General features: G+C 37.4%; 1 protein-coding gene across 6 annotated transcripts in view; it reads left to right on the top strand.

Annotated features, from left to right (window-relative positions):
- The window catches only part of ADK (adenosine kinase), a 519,965-nt gene extending 499,994 nt beyond the window's left edge, over positions 1 to 19,971 (top strand). For all 6 annotated transcript variants that reach the window (XM_069461107.1, XM_069461112.1, XM_069461110.1 and 3 more), the window contains one exon: positions 18,579 to 19,971. In XM_069461107.1, coding sequence (XP_069317208.1) covers positions 18,579 to 18,703 — 125 coding nt within the window. In that variant the 3' untranslated portion in view covers positions 18,704 to 19,971. The remainder of the gene's footprint in view (positions 1 to 18,578) is intronic.
- Positions 19,972 to 20,563: the final 592 nt, after the last annotated feature.

The following is a 20,563-nucleotide window of genomic DNA, read 5'->3' on the forward strand; positions in this document are numbered from 1 at the left end:
AAAGCCTAGGTAGGTAGTAGGCTACACCACCTAGGTTTGTGTAAGTACACTCTATACCATTCACACAATGACACAATTGCCTTATGACACATTTCTCAGAATGTATCCCTGTCCTTAAGTGACATATGACTGTATATGACATTGTGGAAAAGGCAAAACTATGGAGCCAGCAAAAGATCAGTGTTTCCCATGGGCTGTGGGCCAAGGAGGAAGGGAAGAATAGGTGAAGCACTGAGGATTTTTAAGGCAGTGAAACTGTTCTGTGTTATATTTTAGTAGTGAATAAAGGTCACTATATATCTGTCAAATCCCATAGAATATACAACACAAAGAGTGAACTCTAAGGTAAACTATAGACATTATTTAATAATAATATATTAATAATGGCTCATCAATTATAACAAACGTACCACACTAATGCAAGATGTTAGTAATAGGGGAAACGGGGGGTGAGGGGGTGAGGGGGTGAGGGGATGAGGGGATGAGAGGGTATATGGGAACTCTATTTTCTGCTCAATTTTCCTGTAAACCTAAAACTGCTCGGAAAGCAAAGCAAAGTCTATTAATTAAATTTTAAAAGAAGTCCAAGTGGAAAAACTTTTTTTCCACCCATCTCTCTGTACCAACATCTTGGGTATGTATCTGTGGTCTGTGTTTCCTAACTTAATCAATCACACCGTCCTGAGGTCCTAAGGATTACATTTGTGTCCTACGGCCAGTGACCTCACAGTTTTTACCAAAATGCTTATTTTCACTGATATCAGATGACAGCCACTCTATCCAAGTACAGTGATACTTTCTGCTTAATTCTTTTAGAAATTCTCCCAGCATTCCCTGTGAGGGAGACATTAGTCCTTGAATTTCCATTTCAAAAGCTGCATACTGATTTACTTGGTACATAGCTTCTGTAAATGAAGATTTCATTTGGGGATGAAAATTTGTGCTAAGGTTCCCTAAGAAACTTTATAAATTGCCTTCTCTAAAACTGCCTGTATTTCCCTAAGCCCAAGAGTAGAATACAGAAAAGAGTGACAATTTTTATGTCCTTGAGGCATCTTCTAAGAAGAGTGACCAATTTCACTGCACTTATACTGATACTTGTGCTGATTTACTTTGTGAAAAGCTCTGTCCCAAGTGGCTACAATTATTAATGAACTCCAAAGTCATGAATGGAAAACTGTTAGAATAAAACATTACTTAGCTGAAACTCTTGAATGAGTTAATGAGTTAAACTCTTGAACAGTTAATAACTGATTTTCTGAATAGTTAAATGTTCTTATGTTATTTTTTAAAAGGTTTATTGATTTTTTCTGATTATAAGAGTAATATTCCTTGTTATATAGAATTGTTTTAACCTCTTGGTCAATTTGCATATCATAGAATATTTAGAAAATAAAAGCAAACAGAAGAAAATAAAAGTCATCTCAACTCTAGAAACTTATCTTTTAAGATATACATACAGGCCGGGCGCGGTGGCTCACGCCTGTAATCCTAGCACTCTGGGAGGCCGAGGTGGGCGGATCGTTTGAGCTCAGGAGTTCGAGACCAGCCTGAGCAAGAGTGAGACCCCATCTCTACTAAAAATAGAAAGAAGTTATATGGACAGTTAAAAATATATATAGAAAAAATTAGCTGGGCATGGTGGTGCATGCCTGTAGTCCCAGCTACTCGGGAAGCTGAGGTAGTAGGATTGCTTGAGCCCAGGAGTCTGAGGTTGCTGTGAGCTAGGCTAACGCCACGGCACTCGCTCTAGCCCGGGCAAGAGAGTGAGACTCTGTCTCAAAAAAAAAAAAAAAAAAAAGATATACATACAAAATTTTTGTGGGTTTTTTTTTTTTCTATTTTGAATAAATACATTTCTAAAATGTATTGCATGGATCTGACCTCCAAAAATGCCAAAGTCTTGCAATACTGAAGAGGCAGGGTACTTTCTAGATTAAAAGACTAAAAGAACATGACAACTAAAGCAACCTGTAATCCTGCATTACATTCTGGAGAAGGAAAAAAAAATTTATAGGGAATATTACTGCGAAAATCAGGGATATTTTAATATAGGCTGTGTATTAAATAATAGTTCTGATATTAAATTGGTCTTTTTTAATTAAGAGCAATGCTAAAATGAATGTGCTTCCTTTAATACATAGGCCCTTGAACACATGCATATATACGTATGATAAATTCTTAGAAGTGTAATTGCTGGGCTGAAGGCTGTACGCACTTAAAATTTTGATAGATATCGCACAAGTGCCCTTTATAAAGGGTGCTAACTTAAGACTCCCGTATATAAGAATGCTCACTTGTCTTTGATAATACATTGTATTAAATATTTTTATCTTGCTAATCTAAGTGAAAAAGAGTATCACATTGTTTAGATAATATATTATTAACTGAAAAAAGCAGGCTACAGAACAATACTACCACATGATATATATGTATATATACACATGTATATGTACATATGTATGTATGTGTGTATATGTGTGTGCATATAAACGTATACAGCAGGTCTTTGAATAATGTCATTTCACTATCCACTGATGAGAAAAGAAATCGATTCCTGGCCAGGGCCACTGTCTGTGGAGTTTGCATGTTCTCCTGACGTCTGCATGGGTTTTCTGTGGTGTTCAGTTTCCTCGCACATCCCACAGATGTCCACATTAGGTTAATGGGTGTGTCTAAATTGTCCCAGTATGATTGTGTGTGTGAGTATGCCCTGTGACAGAATGGCATCCTGTCCAGGGTTGGTTCCTGTCTTGTACCCTGAGCTGCCAGGATAGGCTCCGGCCACCCATGACCCTGAACTCAAATAAGCAGGTTGGAAGATGAATGAATACAAATTATTGTAAAATAAAAATTCATAAAGTAGATGATAACCATACAAATACATGGCAACAGACAATGCAGTAGGAAAGAGCTCAGCGAGCCTGTCATATTTGTCAGATTGTTTTTGAACTGTGTGGTAGACAGCGGTGCTCCTTACAATTTTCACTTTGCAAACATTTATTCCTTATTTAACCCACTACCACTATGACTGTCATCATTCACTGATTCGCCAAAAATTGGGTAAATAATTATCTTACTTGTTCTTATTAATCTTTCTTTTTTTTTTTTTTTTTTTTTTTGAGACAGAGTCTCACTCTGTTGCCCAGGCTAGAGTGAGTGCCGTGGCGTCAGCCTAGCTCACAGCAACCTCAAACTCCTGAGCTCAAGCGATCCTCCTGTCTCAGCCTCCCAAGTAGCTGGGACTACAGGCATGCACCACCATGCCCGGCTAATTTTTTCTATATATATATTTAGCTGTCCATATAATTTCTTTCTATTTTTTTAGTAGAGATGGGGGTCTCGCTCTTGCTCAGGCTGGTCTCGAACTCCTGAGCTCAAACGATCCGCCCACCTCGGCCTCCCAGAGTGCTAGGATTACAGGTGTGAGCCACCGCGCCCGGCCTAATCTTTCTTAAATATATGTATAACTCACATTTATTTCAGTGTTTAATATTGGACGTATTTTGGGTCTTTTTTTTTTTTTTTTTTTTTTTTTGAGACAGAGCCTCACTCTGTTGCCCAGGCTAGAATGCCGTGGCGTCAGCCTAGCTCACAGCAACCTCAAACTCCTGAGCTCAAGAAATCCTCCTGCTTCAGCCTCCCGAGTAGCTGGGACTACAAGAATGCACCACCATGCCTGGCTAATTTTTTCTCTATATATTTTTAGTTGTCCATATAATTTCTTTCTATTTTTAGTAGAGACAGGGTCTCGCTCTTGCTCAGGCTGGTCTCAAACTCCCGAGCTCAAGCCACCCTCCCGCCTCGGCCTCCCAGAGTGCTAGGATTACAGGCGTGAGCCACCACACCCGGCCTATTTTGGGTCTTTATTTAAAAGTTTGGTGATGTTTTTGTGACCAGAAATATGCCATATGAACTTAACTCTTGTTTATATCAATTAGCCTATGGTAAAATTGGTTTTGACGTACATTGCAGTTTCCAAGAACCTATCAACAACATTAAGTGGGGACTTACTTTATTAACAGTGTGGCTATAAATATTCTAATACATGTGTCTTGGTGGTGCAAGAGTTTCTCTAGAATATATACTTAGTTGTGAAAAATGCTTAGTCTGCTAGGTAATGCCAAATCATTTTTTAAATTCACTGTACCAATTTAAACTGCTACCAGCTCTATAAGGGTTTCAAGGTATCCTCATCATCAGGTGGCATTGTCAGATTCTTAAATTTTTGTTAAACCAGTGGATTTGTAGTAGGATCTCATTGTGGTTTTAATTTGCATTTCCCTCACTACTAATGAAGTTAAACATCTTGCTTCCCCTTGATGAAATACCTGTTCAAGATATTTGCCTGTTTTTTATCGGATTGTTTTTTCTTAATTTATACAATTTCTTCAATATATTCTGGCTACTAATCCTTTGTTAGTATCCAGAAAACAAACTTTATTTGTTCCCCCCCCTTTAAAGGTAGCATATGAGAAACGGAAGTTTTCATTTTAGCATAGTTGAATCAATCTTTTATTTTATGGTTTCTGCTATTTGTATCTTATTTAAGAAATCCTTACTACCTCTAGAACATATTCTTCTTTATTTCTTCTAAAAGTCTTACAGTTTTGCCATTTACATTTAATTCATTAATACAACTGGAATTGTTTTTTAAGTATAGAGTGAGGTAATTTTATTTTTCCAAGTTGAAAACTAGTTGCCTACACACTACTTTTCTAATAAACCATCCTTTCCCCATGGATTTGCAATGGCAACTCTGTTGTAGCTCAAGTTTCCACATTTGCATAAGTTTGTTTGGGGGCTCTCTTCCTTTGTACTATTTATCTATTAATATATTTGTGCAAATAAACATTATATTTATTATTATAAATTCATATAGGTGTTGAACTTGGTAAAGCAAGTCCCTCCTGTCTTATTTCTCTTTGATAGGAATGTCTGGCTATTCTTGACCCTTTGCATTTTCATATGAATTTTAGAATCAACCTGTCAGGTTCCCCAAAACCTTGCTGAGACCGTGATTGAATTTGTATTAAATGTGTCCAAAAACCTGTCATATCTCTCCATTTAGGTCCTTTGTAATGTCTCTTAATAAAGTTTTTTTTTTTTATTTCATCTTATTGTTATGGGGGATACAGAATTGCAGGTTACATACGTTGCCCATGTACCGCCTTTCCCCCCAAGTCAGAGCTCCAGGCGTGTCTGTTCCCCAGATAGTGCGCGTTGCACCATCATGTAGGTATATATCCCTCCCTTCCCCACCCCCCCTTCCCGAGTCAGCACCTTCAAGTGTTACCATTCCCCAAACGGTGCACAATGCACTCATTGTGTAGGCATACCCCCATCCCCTCCCCCAACCCCCTCCTCAGTCTGATATCCGATTGGTGTCGTTCCCAGATGTGTATTTAGGTGATGTTCAGGGAAACCAATTTTCTGGTGAGTACATGTGTTGCTTGTTTTTCCATTCTTGGGATACTTTTTTTTGTTTTGTTTTGTTTTTGGGGTTTTTTTTTTTTTGAGACAGAGTCTCTCTGTTGCCCGAGCTAGAGTGCCGTGGCGTCAGCCTCGCTCACAGCAACCTCAAACTCCTGGGCTCAAGCAATCCTTCTGCCTCAGCCTCCCGAGTAGCTGGGACTACAGGCATGTGCCACCATGCCCGGTTAATTTTTCTATATATATTTTTAGCTGTCCATATAATTTCTTTCTATTTTTAGTAGAGATGGGGTTTCGTTCTTGCTCAGGTTGGTCTCGAACTCCTGAGCTCAAACGATCCTCCTGCCTCGGCCTCCCAGAGTGCTAGGATTACAGGCATGAGCCACCATGCCCAGCCCTTAATAAAGTTTTATGGGCCGGGCGCGGTGGCTCACGCCTGTAATCCTAGCACTCTGGGAGGCCGAGGCGGGTGGATTGCTCAAGGTCAGGAGTTCGAGACCAGCCTGAGCGAGACCCCGTCTCTACTAAAAATAGAAAGACATTATATGGACACCTAAAAAAATCTATATAGAAAAAATTAGCCGGGCATAGTGGCGCATGCCTGTAGTCCCAGCTACTCGGGAGGCTGAGGCAGTAGGATCGCTTGAGCCCAGGAGTTTGAGGTTGCTGTGAGCTAAGCTGACGCCACGGCACTCACTCTAGCCTGGGCAACAAAGTGAGACTCTGTCTCAACAAAAAAAAAAATAAATAAAGTTTTATAATTTTCTTCATTAAAGGCTGGCAAACTTGTATTGCTTTTGTATTTTTATCAATTATATTTTTTAAAATCTTGCTGTGTTATATGTATATAGGTATCCATACACACACACACACACACACGTATATAGATGAATAACTGATCTGTACATTTCTTTAGTATCCAACAGTCTTTCTAAACTATCTTACTTAGTCCAACAATTCACAGATTCTTTGGGGCTTTTCTATATACAGAGCTCTCAACTGAAAATATTGACAAATTTATTTTTTCCTTTATAATTCTTAAATTTTTTTTAGTCTTATTGCTGTTATTAGGACTTTCATACTGTGTTAAATAGCATTGATTATTCTTTTTAATGGAACTGTATATGTGTTTTATTTATTTTCTAATTCCGTTTTATTTTTTCTACATTTTCTACATTTATTGGATATCACTTTTATAAACAAAAAAAAAATTTTCCACTTGCTTTATTAAACATAAACTAAACAAGCAGGCTCTTAGTGAAGGCCTGAGCGTCCTTATAGGTGTGATAGGGATGGCCATGAAAGCAGCTGTGGCTGCAGACTTCATATACATGAGGTATTGCTCTATTCTACACTATTAGTTTTCTCTGACCTTTAAATTATATGGCTTAAAATCCATTTTTAACACATACACATTTGTGTATTTTGCCAGGTAAACAAAGTACTACCTAGATGCATAATAATTTGAATTTAGTGTAAAATGAGATTTTTGAACAAATTATATATACTCCCAAAAATGTTTTAAAATGTTTAAACTCTACATATACACATTCTGGTTTACTATATATTAAAGGTCTCTTGGAGCTATGTAAGAAGATAAAGGTATAGTCACTGATATATATTTGTGCTTTATCTTTGGGGAAACAATTTCAGAATAATACAATATACTGAGACTTGTAAAAAGTAAATTATTAAAACTTTATTTTTCAGGCTGGGCACAGTGGCTCACGCCTGTAATCCTAGCACTCTGGGAGGCTGAGGTGGGTGGATCATTTTAGCTCAGGAGTTTGAGACCAGCCTGAGCAAGAGCGAGACCCTGTCTCTACTAAAAAAAAAAAAAAAAAATAGAAATTAGCTGGACAACTAAAAATATGTAGAAAAAATTAGCCGGGCATGGTGGTGCATGCATATAGTCTCAGCTACTCGGGAGGCTGAGGCAGGAGGATCATTTGAGCCCAGGAGTTTGAGGTTGCTGTGAGCTAGGCTGACGCCATGGCACTCTAGCCCAGGCAACAGAGTGAGACTCTGTCTCAAAAAAAAAAAAAAAAACACTTTATTTTTCCAAGTTTATAATGTCAGTGTGGCATGGCATTCTTGCTTGTTGACAACCGGAAATGCTAGTAAATCCTGTTTTAGTGCTGAATGTAGAGTGAAAAATAATGAAATCTACTAGGTTTTTAATTCCAGCCACCATGAAAACTATTACTAAAGGAACTGTATATGGAAAAGAAAAAAATGACTCATAGACTTTGAATTTTTTTTTTTTTTTTTTTTTTTTTTTTTTTTTTTTTTCCGAGACAGAGTCTCACTCTGTTGCCCAGGCTAGAGTGAGTGCCGTGGCGTCAGCCTAGCTCACAGCAACCTCAAACTCCTGGGCTCAAGCGATCCTCCTGTCTCAGCCTCCCAAGTAGCTGGGACTACAGGCATGAGCCACCATGCCCGGCTAATTTTTTCTATATATATTTTTAGCTGTCCATATAATTTCTTTCTATTTTTAGTAGAGATGGGGTCTCGCTCTTGCTCAGGCTGGTCTCGAACTCCTGAGCTCAAACGATCCGCCCACCTCGGCCTCCCAGAGTGCTAGGATTACAGGCGTGAGCCACCACGCCCGGCCAGACTTTGAATCATATGCTTCTAAAATACTGCGGGCTTTTACTAAGTGTCTGTATTAAGGCTTCCGTACCCACTGACAGTATTTCTCAACTCTGTAAATGACACTAAGAAAATTCTAGATATTACATCTCTTCTATGGTAACCACTGGAATAGACAGCTTAAGTTAGCCAATCAAATAGGCTTTTGCCCACACCAGCAATCCCACCTCTATGTGATTTGAGGAAACTCTCTTGGCACCTCCTCTCTGTACAGTTTAAATATAGGTTTCAAGCCTCATCTCAGACCCTAGATATAGTTGGGCTAAAATTGATCACATAATTACACAATTACATCAGTAAAAGAAAAATCCAAAGAAAAGCAACCAGAAGATAATAGGCTTCACTATTTGTTAATGAACAGAGGTTTATTTGGAGAGATAATTCCAAGATTCAGAGCCAGCCAACAGCAACCCTAGGAATCAAACTTATCGTCAGTGAGAAGTTCTCACTTACCTTATGCCTCAACAGCTAGAGGAACCGAAGTGCATAACGTGGTCTAAAGCTGGGAAATGCCTCGGAGACCCTTAGATAAACCTCTCTATAAAAAGATAGAAGGAACCAAAGTAAAAAGGCAGCAACAATTGCCTCAGCATATGAATTCTTGATGTGGAAACCTGTGTTGATGTTTCTTGTTCTCCAGTGTAACGTGTCCTGTTCCTATTCTCTTGGCTGTGTTGAAAAGCATATATACAGAGCCTTACCCATCGTTTTTCAAGATGATTTACGGAAAAGGACCACAAGCTAATGGCACCAGCAAAAAGGGCTCCTAAGAGACTTTCTCATATTGAACACACATTCCAAGTCAGTTATTTAAGATTTTTGCCTCTTGGACTCTTGGTAAGCCCAAAATCTTTACTTAAAAAGAGCAAACTTTAAAAAAAAAAAAATTTATATCTGCAAGCCATATTTATCTACTATAGTGTTTACCAACCACACTCTGGGGCCTGAGGCTGTGTTTCGGTGAATAAAATATGAAAGAGTACTTCGTTTACTTGATGACACAGTACAGTATTTGTATATATTAGTAGCATATTATTATTGTTGGTATTTTTTTCTTAAAACACTATTGGATTAATATCCCTAAAATGCAAAGAACTTTTAAAAATAGAGGGTGGGAAAAAAAGACAAACAATCGTATAGAAAAATAAGCAAAAGATAAAAACAAACAATTCACAAAAATTTGTTGTATTTTTTTTTTTTTTTTTTTGTTGAGACAGAGTCTCACTTTGTTGCCCAGGCTAGAGTGAGTGCCGTGGCGTCAGCTTAGCTCACAGCAACCTCAAACTCCTGGGCTCAAGCGATCCTACTGCCTCAGCCTCCCGAGTAGCTGGGACTACAGGCATGCGCCACTATGCCCGGCTAATTTTTTCTATATAGATTTTTAGGTGTCCATATAATGTCTTTCTATTTTTTTTTAGTAGAGACGGGGTCTCGCTCAGGCTGGTCTCGAACTCCTGACCTTGAGCAATCCACCCGCCTCGGCCTCCCAGAGTGCTAGGATTACAGGCGTGAGCCACCGCGCCCGGCCAAAATTTGTTCTTTAAACATGCAAAAAGATGTGTCACTTCACTCATAATAAGAAAAATGCTAATTAAAATTACACTGAAATATCTTTTCTAACCCACTGGACTGACAAACTTCAAAAGCTGGACAATACACTCTATTGGCGAGGTTGTGGGGAAACAGGCACTCTTATACATTACTAGCGAAAATACAAAATGGTTCAACCCTATGAAGGGGAATTTGGTAATATCTAACAAAACTATATATATGTATTTACCCTTCCACATCTTCTAGATTTATCCTGAAGACACACCCCTAAACAACACAAAGATACATATGCAAAAGATACTCATTGCAGCATTGTTTGTAACTGCAAAACATTGGAAACTATATATGTTTTTTTTTTTTTTTTTTTTTTTTTTTTTTTTTGAGACAGAGTCTCACTCTGTTGCCCAGGCTAGAGTGAGTGCCGTGGCGTCAGCCTAGCTCACAGCAACCTCAAACTCCTGAGCTCAAGCGATCCTCCTGTCTCAGCCTCCCGAGTAGCTGGGACTACAGGCATGCGCCACCATGCCTGGCTAATTTTTTCTATATATATTTTTAGCTGTCCATATAATTTCTTTCTATTTTTAGTAGAGGTGGGGTCTCGCTCTTGCTGAGGCTGGTCTCGAACTCCTGAGCTCAAACGATCCGCCCACCTCGGCCTCCCAGAGTGCTAGGATTACAGGCGTGAGCCACCGCGCCCGGCCTGGAAACTATATATGAATGTCCACACATGAGATGGATTGAGTAAACTATGGTGTATCTACACACTGAGGTAGTAAGTACTATGCAGCTGTAAAACTGAAAAAGAATGAGGAAGAACTCTATGAATTGATGTGGAATGATTTCCAGGAGATATTTTTGGGTGAAAAAAACAAAGGGCAAGAGAGCTACCTCCTTTTGTGTGGGGAAAAAAAGAAGAGGAAGTAAGAAAATATACATGTATCTGTTTGCCTCCATGAAAAGAATAGAGGAGGATAAACCAGAAGACAGTGAGACTGGTTACCTACAAGGGATGGGGAAGGAGACATAGGGTAAAGAAAGTGACGTTTCTCTGAGTATACCTTTTATAGAGGTTTTACCTTTAGAAACATGTTAATGTTCTACATGTTTTTAAAAATAACATTAAATCAAAGGATAGAATGGGAGGAGAGGGACTAAAACTGAAAGCAAACTAGAACACATGCACCCTGCTCTTTTCCCAATCTTTTCCTAAGCAAAATGAGGTCCCCCGAAGGAGGGTAAAAAAGAGAACTAATCTAAGTAACATACTGAACACACTATTTGACTACATGGGAGAACCACAAACCAGCCCTAAACTCTTTATTAGATTTTTTTTGTAGCGGTTACAGGTAAAGAGATTCTGAAGCCATTTTAGATGTATTACAAAATTGAGTGAATAAGTAAACGTGTTGATATTGTTGGAAGCTAGGATTCTCACTGTAGAAGAAGGAACATACAAATAATGGAATGGGGAAAGGCAAGAACCCTGTGGGGATGCATTGGGGTTGGAAGTATCGGCTTCAACTCAGTTTCTAAAATAAGTCTGTGTGCATTTATGGATATAAGTGTGTATTGTATGCGTGAGTGAGTATTTATACATGCATGCTTCCTACCTCTGTTCATCGATAGGGTCCAAAAGCTAGAATGCACCTACCACCCAGATCTTGGTGTAATACCATTCCATGCTAAAAGGAACCAGCTGTTCTCGGAGAAATGGCTGATTGCAGGGCATAGCTGAGCCTAGGACATAAAGAAGTGATCAAAAATAATGTGAAGGCACATCCAAGGACACAGGAGCCACCAGCCTGAAGGACATCCCACTGGCAAAGACTATGACATTTTAAGCACCATATTAATTAAGGGCCATAAGAAATTATAAACTATTAATTTATAAAAAGAATCTGTGCATCCTTATTGATAATAAATACATTTAAAAATAATAGCGAAGAGGTGAGCTCTTGTTTATGGTGGAATGGTGAGGGCTAACTGGTAAATATGAAAGGTGTGCTGGAGTTGGAAAATCGTCACAGTATGAGCTGCTTCAGTTAAGCATCAGGAGTGGATACTAAACCTAGGAGACGGGTGGGGACTTTTGATGAGGAGCAGAATACTTGCATGGACTTAAATTGTCTATCCACAAACTGCTTGTTAGATGCAAAGAAAAAATAGTTACTATACAATGGAGAAATAGGACATCTTGATCACGTGATCAAAATTAGTATCACCAGTAAACAGCAGGTGGACATGATGTGCCTTTAAATGTGATACCCTGAGAAGGATACAACATAATTTATGTAATATTCTGCCCAGAAATGTGTAGTCTGAATTTAATCATGAGGAAATATCAGACAAATCCAAAATGAGAATCACTCTATTAAAAAGTGTGGAGGAGATGACTGTATTTCCAAAAATGTCCATGTCACAAAAGTCATAGAAAGACTGAGGAAATGTTCCAGATTAAGGAAGACCAAAATGATATAACAGTTAAATCCTAAACTAGATTCTATCTTGGAGGGGGAAATTTCTATGAAGCACGTTATTTGGTAATTGACAAAATTGGAATATAGACAGTAAATTAGATAGCAATATTATAATGGTGTTACTGAAGTTGATAACTGGACTGTGGCTATGTAAGAGAATATCCTTATTCTCAGGAAAGATACACTGAAGTATTTACAGGTAAAAAGCCATGATAAGGCCGGGCGTGGTGGCTTACACCTCTAATCCTAGCACTCCAGGAGGCTGAAGCAGGAGGATCGCTCGAGATCAAGAGTTCAAGACCAGCCTAAGCAAGAGTGAGACCCCATCTCTACTAAAAAAAAAAGAAATAAGAAATTAGCTGGACAACTAAAAATATATACAAAAAATTAGCCAGGCATGGTGGCGCATGCCTGTAGCTTGAGTCCAGGAGTTTTGAGGTTGCTGTGAGCTAGGCTGACGCCACAGCACTGTAGCCCGGGCAACAAAGCGAGACTCTGTCTCCAAAAAAAAAAAAAAAAAGCCATGATAAATGTAACTTGCTCTCAAATAGTCCAGGGAAATAAAATTGTATAAAGAGAAAGAGTACATACAAATGTTAACAGTATTGTGCATCTGGGTAAAGGATATACAGGTGCTTTTTGTACTGTGTTTAGTCCTGCAAATTTGTCTGAATTTGAAATTCTTTCCAAATAAAATATACTTTAGGCAGGCTAATAATTGAAAATCTAAGCTTAAAATTATATTGGGCACATTATGCTAAGTGAAATAAATCAGACACAAAAGGACAAATATTGTATGATCTCACTTACATAAAGTACCAAGAATAGGCAAATTCATAGAGACAAAAAGGTAACATAGCAGTTACCGGGGCTAGAGGTAAAGAGGAATGGGGAGCTATTGTTTAAAGGGTACAGAATTTCTGTTGGCGTGTTGCAAAAGTTCTGAAAATGGATAGAGGTGATAATTGCACAACATTGTGAATATACTTATTGTCACCAAATTGTGCATTTTAAAATTGTTAAAATAGCAAATTTTATCTTATGTATATTTTCCACAATAAAATAGTATCTTGGGGATATTTATTCATTATAAAAGGATTCATTACAGTTCTTTAAATACAAGCTCCCTTTGTTTTTTTTAAATAATTTTATACAACTTTTAAGAGTCACGTCAGCTACTTTTTGAAGATTCTGCTTTTAATTGATTATGTAATATCTGTCTTTCAGCTGAGTTGGTTTTTAAAAATCAATTATTGAAAAACTGATATTCACCTTGGGCAAAGGTCTTAGCTTTTTTCAGCATCTGTGTTTTCTACTTGTCAAAGCAAAAGATTCTTCAGAGTACTTCCACTTCATTCATCAAGCAGCTCTTCTCTGAGAAAGAGGATACTAGTACTTTTGTTTCACAAAAATATTTCATAAACATAAGCTTTTCTTTTTCTCATAAAGATCATACCGGGAGAAATGAGGAAAACAGATGTTGCTTATAAGGCGTCTAGGAGACGTGTTTCCATTGTAAGCTGATCTGACTCTGAACTTGGCATCTGCTCCATTCACTGTGTAGACTGAGCATTTTAGTCTCACAGTTTGGCAAAACGTTATTATTGACCTCTGACTGTTACCTGAAAACTCAGTGATCAAATACTCTTACTAAACCTCTTGAGAGAGAGATTTCACAGTCTAAGCAAATGTCTTCAAAATAAATCATCCTAGTAACCATACTAATTTTATTCTTTGGTTGGGAATACTTATTTATTTCATCTAATACAGAGCATTCCCCAACTCTGGCTGGGAAAAGCCTGTGTGGTCAGAATGGTAGAAGAGGAAGGACATAAATCTCTTATAATGCTCTCTACAGGTCATTATACCGCAGCTTCTCAATTAACCTTCATCCCCCTCAGGCTGCCCAGGGCCTAGGGGAAGGCCCAGAAGTCTGGCTACAGAACCGTTTCTCATTATCATCTGTTCTGAGTATCTGAGCACTGCTGCAGCAGCTCAAGTTTCCCCTAAGGGGAAGGTAGCCCACATTCTTCTGCTCTTGACCTATCTTGCAACTACACTTTTTTCCTTTTTACTTTTTTTTTTGCAGTTTTATTGCAGTATAATTGACATACAATAAACTACACATATTTAAAGGGCACAATTTTATAAATTTGGACATAGACATACACTCCTGAAACCATCACTATGGACGTATCACCACTCCCATGGCCTTTTGTAATCCCGCCTTCCTGCCACCTCATCCCCATTTGGATTGTTTCCAGTTTGGGGCTGTTAAAAGTAAAGCTACTGTGAACATTTATTTACAAGTCTTTGTGTGGGTATATGCTTTTATTACCTTGAGTGAATACCTAGAAATAGAAGAGGTCATATGGTAGATGTATGTTTTAGCTTTTCAAGACACTGACAAATGGTTTTCCAAAGTGGTCTTATTTTACATTCCCACAATCAGTGTATGAGAGTTCCAGTTGATCCATATCCTTGCCAACACTTGTTATGGTAAGTCTTTTATTTATTTGTTTTTTTTTATTTTTGGAGACAGAGTTTCACTCTGTTGCCTGGGTTAGAGTGCCGTGGCGTCAGCCTAGCTCACAGCAACCTCAAACTCCTGGGCTCAAGCAATCCTGCCTCAGCTTCATGAGTAGCTGAGACTACAGGAATGCGCCACCATGCCTGGCTAATTTTTTCTATATATTTTTAGTTGTCTGGTTAATTTCTTTCTATTTTTAGTAGAGATGGAGTCTCACTCTTGCTCAGGCTGGGCTCAAACTCCTGACCTCAAGCGATCCTCCCGCCTCAGCCTCCCAGAGTGCTAGGATTACAGGCGTGAGCCACCACACCCAGCCTGTCTTTTTAATTTTAGCCACTCTGATGGGTGTGCAGTGGTATCTAATTGTGATTTTAATTTGCATTTCTTTAATGAATAATGATGTTAAACATCTTTTCATGTGCTGTTTGGCATCTTTCTTCTTTACTGAAATGTTGAATACTTTTGCCCATTTTTTATTGAGTTGTTTTTGTTATTGAGGTACAAAAATGTTTAACAAAGTCTAAATTTTTTCTTCTATAAAAGTTTGTCCTTTTTTTTTTCTTTTGGAGGCAGAGTCTCACTCTGTTGCCCCAGTGCAGTGGCATCAATGTAGCTCACTACAACCTCACAATCCTGGGCTCAAGGGATGATTCCTCCTGCCACAGCCTCCCGAGTAACTGGGACTACAGGTGCATGCCACGATGCCCACCTGATTTTTCTATTTTTAGTAGAGACGGGGTCTTGCTCTCACTCAGGCTAGTCTCAAACTCCTGAGCTCAAGCAATCCTCCGAGTGCTAGGATTATAGGCGTGAGCCACTGTGCCCAGCCAAAAGTTTGTACTTTTTATGTCTTAGTGATCTTTTAGCAAACTCAAGATCACTAAGATTTTCTCCTATGTTTTCTTCTTAGAGTTTTATAGTTTATCTCTTACATTTAGGTCTATGATTCATTTCAAGTGAATTTTTATAGATGATATAAGGTAAAGATTAAAATGTTTCTTTTCCTCATATACGGCATCCATTTGTTCTATTAATAATATAATTTGTTAGAAAGAGTATCCTTTCTCCATTGAATTGCTTGGGCAGTTTGGTCAAAAATCAATTGGCCACATAGAAGTAGGTTTATTTCTGGACTGTGTTCAGTTCCATTGATCTATTTGTCTATTTTTATATGCTAATGCTATAGTGTCTTGATTATGGTCATTCTATAATAAGTTTTGAAATCAGATAGCATAAATCCTCTGGCTTTTTTCTTTTTCAAAGTTGTATTTTAGCTAATCTTTGCATTTTCATATAAATTTTAGAAGCAGCTTGTAAGTTTCTAGAAGAAATGCCTACTAGAATTTTGATTGATATTCCACTGAATCAATACAAAAATTTCTGCAGAGCTGATAAGAATATTGACTCTCCATTGCTTTAGGTTTCTTTTATATCTCTCAGCGTTGTTTTGTCATTTTCAGTGTGCAAGTCTTACATAACTTTCGTCAGATTTATTCCTGGGCATTTCACATATTTAATGCTGTGGGTAAATATTTTTAATATTAATTTCTAATAGTTACTTATTAGCATATACAATTACAACACATATACACATTACTAGTATAGATGTTCAACTGATTTTTTTTTTGTTTGTTTTTTGTTTTTTTTAATTCATGATAAATTATTAAGTGAACAGTGCAAGTTAAAAACAATAGTTTCATATTTTTTCCCCACCCGCCCTTTCCCGAGTCAGCACCTTCAAGTGTTACCACTCCCCAAACAGTGCGCAATGCACTCATTGTGTAGGCATACCCCCATCCCCTCCCCCACCCCCCACCTCAGTCTGATGTCCGATTGGTGTCGTTCAACTGATTTTTGTATTGTGCAACTTCGCTAAACTCAGTAGTTCTAGTAACTCTTTTCTAGATTCCATATGATTTTCTACATAGACTGGGATTTCTCAACTTTGGTGTTACTGACGTTGCACAGTGTTTAGCAGCATCCCTGGCCTCTACCCACTAAATGCAAGTAGCATCTCCCACCCTAGTTGTGACAACCAAAATATCTCTAGATATTTTGCCAAATGTCCTGTGGTGGGGCAGAACTGCCCACTGCTGAGAACCACAGGCGTTGACAATCATGCCATTTTCAAATAGTGACAGTTTTACTTCTTTTTCCATCTTGATGCCTTTTATTTCTTTTGTTTGCCTTGTTGCATTGGCTGTAGCCTCCAATATGGTGTTTAAGAGCAAACACTCTTGCCTTGTTCTTGATGCTAAGAGGAAAACATTCCATCATTCGGCTTAAGAATGATATTAGCCGTAATTTTTTCCTAAGTGCCCTGTATTAAATTGAGAAAGTTCCCTTCTATTTCTAGTTTGCTGAAAGTTTTTATAAGGAATCGATGTTGGATTTTGTCAAATGCTTTTTCTTCATCTATTAAGATGATCTTATGACTTTTTTAGCTAATCTGGTAAATTACATTGATTGATTTTTGAATGTTAGACCAACCTTGCATTCCTAGAATAAACCCCAGTTTATCATGACTTACTATCTTTTCAATTATATTGTTGGATTTGATTTGCTAAAATTTTCTTAGAATGTTTGTATCTATATTCATGAGGAATATTGGTCTGTAGTTTTCTGGTTTTGATGTCAGAGTAATGCTAGCCTCAAAGAATGAATTGGGAAGTATTCCCTTCTTTTCAGTTTTCTGAGATGTTTATGTAGCATTGGTATTAATTTCTTCCTTAAATATTTGGTAGAATTTACCAGTGATACCATCTAGACCTGGGACTTTCTATATGGGAAACTTCTTAGCTACAAAATAAATATGTTTGATAGATATACAGTGCTATTCAAGTTACCTATTTCTTCCTAAGCTTTGATAGTTTGTGATTTTCAAGGAATTTGTCCTGTTCATCTAACTTGTCAATCTATTGGCTTATGTTGTTGATGTTTCCTAATTATCCTTTTAATATACATAGATTCTATAGTGATACCACTCCTGTCATTCCTAATATTTATAATTTGTGTCTTCTCTCTGTCTGTCTCTCTCTCTCTCTCTCTCTCTCTGTCAGTATGCCTAGAGATTTGTTAATTTAGGCCTATTTATATTTCCAGTTTCATCTTCTCAACTCAGTGATACTGTTAAGGATCTGCCTAGGTGTCCTTCCTTGTGTTGTAGCCTGGGAACTCTCTCTAGGCAGTATGCTAGAGCAATTTTATGTTTTACCTCATTTGTTTCCCCTCTTTCATGAATCCTTTGTGGCTGAGGTACAATATTTGAAAAACTTTGTTTCATATATTTTGTCTTGTTTTTGTTGTTTCTGGAAGAAAAAATAAGTTTGGTCCCTTTTATTCCATGTTGGTCAGAAACAGAAGTCATTTTTTTTTTTTGCCTTATAATTTATTTTAATGTCAAGCTGGTCCATTGTGCTTGACTACAGAAATTATTTCACTGTTATTTCTGGGAATGAAAGGGAGATATAAAGTCCTTTATAACTTTTCATCTCTCAAAGTTGTATTTGGGGAGACATCTAGATAATAGAATTTTATCCAAATAGCTAGGAATAACAACAACACAGAAGGAATCTAGAAGGAAGGGAAGAGGGATAACTAATAAATTCTCAGCTATAAAGACCCAGAGTAATATTATTTGGCCAATATTTCTTTCTCATAAACTTTTAATCTCAAAGTGAAAAGGAAAGCATGATAGGTTAGGCTTAGAAAGACCAGATTGACCTGCTGGCAAATTGACATGTCCCAACTTGAGCTCTTCAGAAAAAATATGAGGCGAAGCCCATGAAGTTTGGGGAAAGACCTCATGCTTGAAACTTACCACTTACGCCCAAGGCTGAAGATAGAGGTAGGTGCTTAGACTGTATTTTGGTCTGAGCAAATATGACATTTCTGATGCTCTTACACGTACTCACGTTCTTTTTTGTATGTTCTAGGTTTCCTGTCTCAACTGGTCTCTGAAAAGCCTCTGACTGAATGCATCCGTGCTGGCCACTACGCAGCAAGCGTCATCATTAGACGGACTGGCTGCACCTTTCCCGAGAAACCAGACTTCCACTGATGCAACAGCAGAAAACCCAAGCCCAGGAGTACAGACACAGCCCCGATTGCTTCCTGAGAATTCCCGTATTAATAAAGAAGAAAATTATCTGCCAACTTTTCCTACCATAATAATGTTCAGTCTTAATCTAGAGGGTACAGTAATGTTCATAGAATCTTTATTATCTCAACAACCTAAAAATGATGTTTATTTCCATAGTTTGATAGTGCCACTTAAATGTCAATTAAACAAGAATATAACATTTCAATAGAAATTTTTATTTCATTTTCAATCACTTTGTAAATTCATGTGTATTTAGTAAATTGTTTAGCCTTTTTTACATTTCTGCTTTGAATGCAGATGCAATTTAATATAATAGGTTTTTTAAATGAATTAATCTTAACACATCAATCTTGAGCTTTTTATACAAATATATTTAATTTAGGAGTGTGTGTGTACATAAAACATGTACATACATAAATATACAAAATATATACATGATAAATAGTCAAAATAGGTACAGAAATATTTATCTTGCCAAATTATGCCAATAATCTCTTCAGTGTGCACTCAAACATGTAATAAACTTTGAATAATTAAATAATGTGCCAAATTTTAAGTTATATTACAATATTCAAATCATAATCTTGTACTTATGGAACTCTGTAATTTGACACAAATGAAAGCTTGTCATATGGGAATTTTTTCTGTCTTTTCCTGTGATCAACAAACTAAAGAGGAAAGATCATTATTTAATACTGGGCCCTGAAATGATATCTAATTTGCTGATGGAATTAGGAAGAACAATATAATACATTGAAAAATAACTTACTATTAGAGGCCAATAAATCATTCTTTTAAGGAAGACAAAATGGTATAAGAGAACCTCTGGAGTCAGATTTAGTTACCTTATATGACCTTGGGCAAATCTTTAAGCCTCAGCTTTCTTTCTGTAAAATGGGATAATAACCTCTATGTACAAGGTCATTGAGATGATTTGTGAGAGAATACCAAGTATAAAATAATTGGTACGGTGTCTTGTGAGTGCTTCATAAGTAGCTGCTATTTTTATCATTATGATTATTGTTGAAAAAAACAAGGTAACATTTATAAAACTGAATTCAGGGAGTAGGGAAAAGCAGATGGGTAAATTCACACTTAACGGGTACGATGCACACTGTCTGGGTAATAGACACACTTAGAACTTTGACTCAAACTGTACGAAAGTAATTAATGTAACCAAAATGTTTGTACCCCCACAATATTCTGAAATTTTTAAAAAAATTGAATTCAAATAATAGAAAAAAGTTTGATTTTTTTTTTTTTTTTTTTTTTTTTTTGAGACAGAGTCTCACTCTGTTGCCCAGGCTAGAGTGAGTGCCGTGGCGTCAGCCTAGCTCACAGCAACCTCAAACTCCTGGGCTCAAGCGATCCTCCTGTCTCAGCCTCCCGAGTAGCTGGGACTACAGGCATGCACCACCATGCCCGGCTAATTTTTTCTATATATATTTTTTAGCTGTCCATATAATTTCTTTCTATTTTTAGTAGAGATGGGGTCTCGCTTTTGCTCAGGCTGGTCTCGAACTCCTGAGCTCAAACGATCCACCCACCTCGGCCTCCCAGGGTGCTAGGATTACAGGCGTGAGCCACCGCGCCCGGCCCGATTTTTTTTTTGTTGTTTTGTTTTGTTTTGTTTTATATTTAGGTAAACTTTAAGGTCTCTTATGCTTTCTTATCTTTTTTTTCAAATGTAAATCACCATAAAATTTACCATTTTAAAGCATACAATTCATTAGTTTTTAGCATATTCACAAAATTTTGCAACCATCATCATGATCTAAATCAGGGACATTTTCATCACCCCAAAAAGAAACCCTATAT

This window comes from Eulemur rufifrons, chromosome 28, assembly GCF_041146395.1.
Source record: "Eulemur rufifrons isolate Redbay chromosome 28, OSU_ERuf_1, whole genome shotgun sequence".
Lineage (NCBI taxonomy): Eukaryota > Metazoa > Chordata > Mammalia > Primates > Lemuridae > Eulemur > Eulemur rufifrons.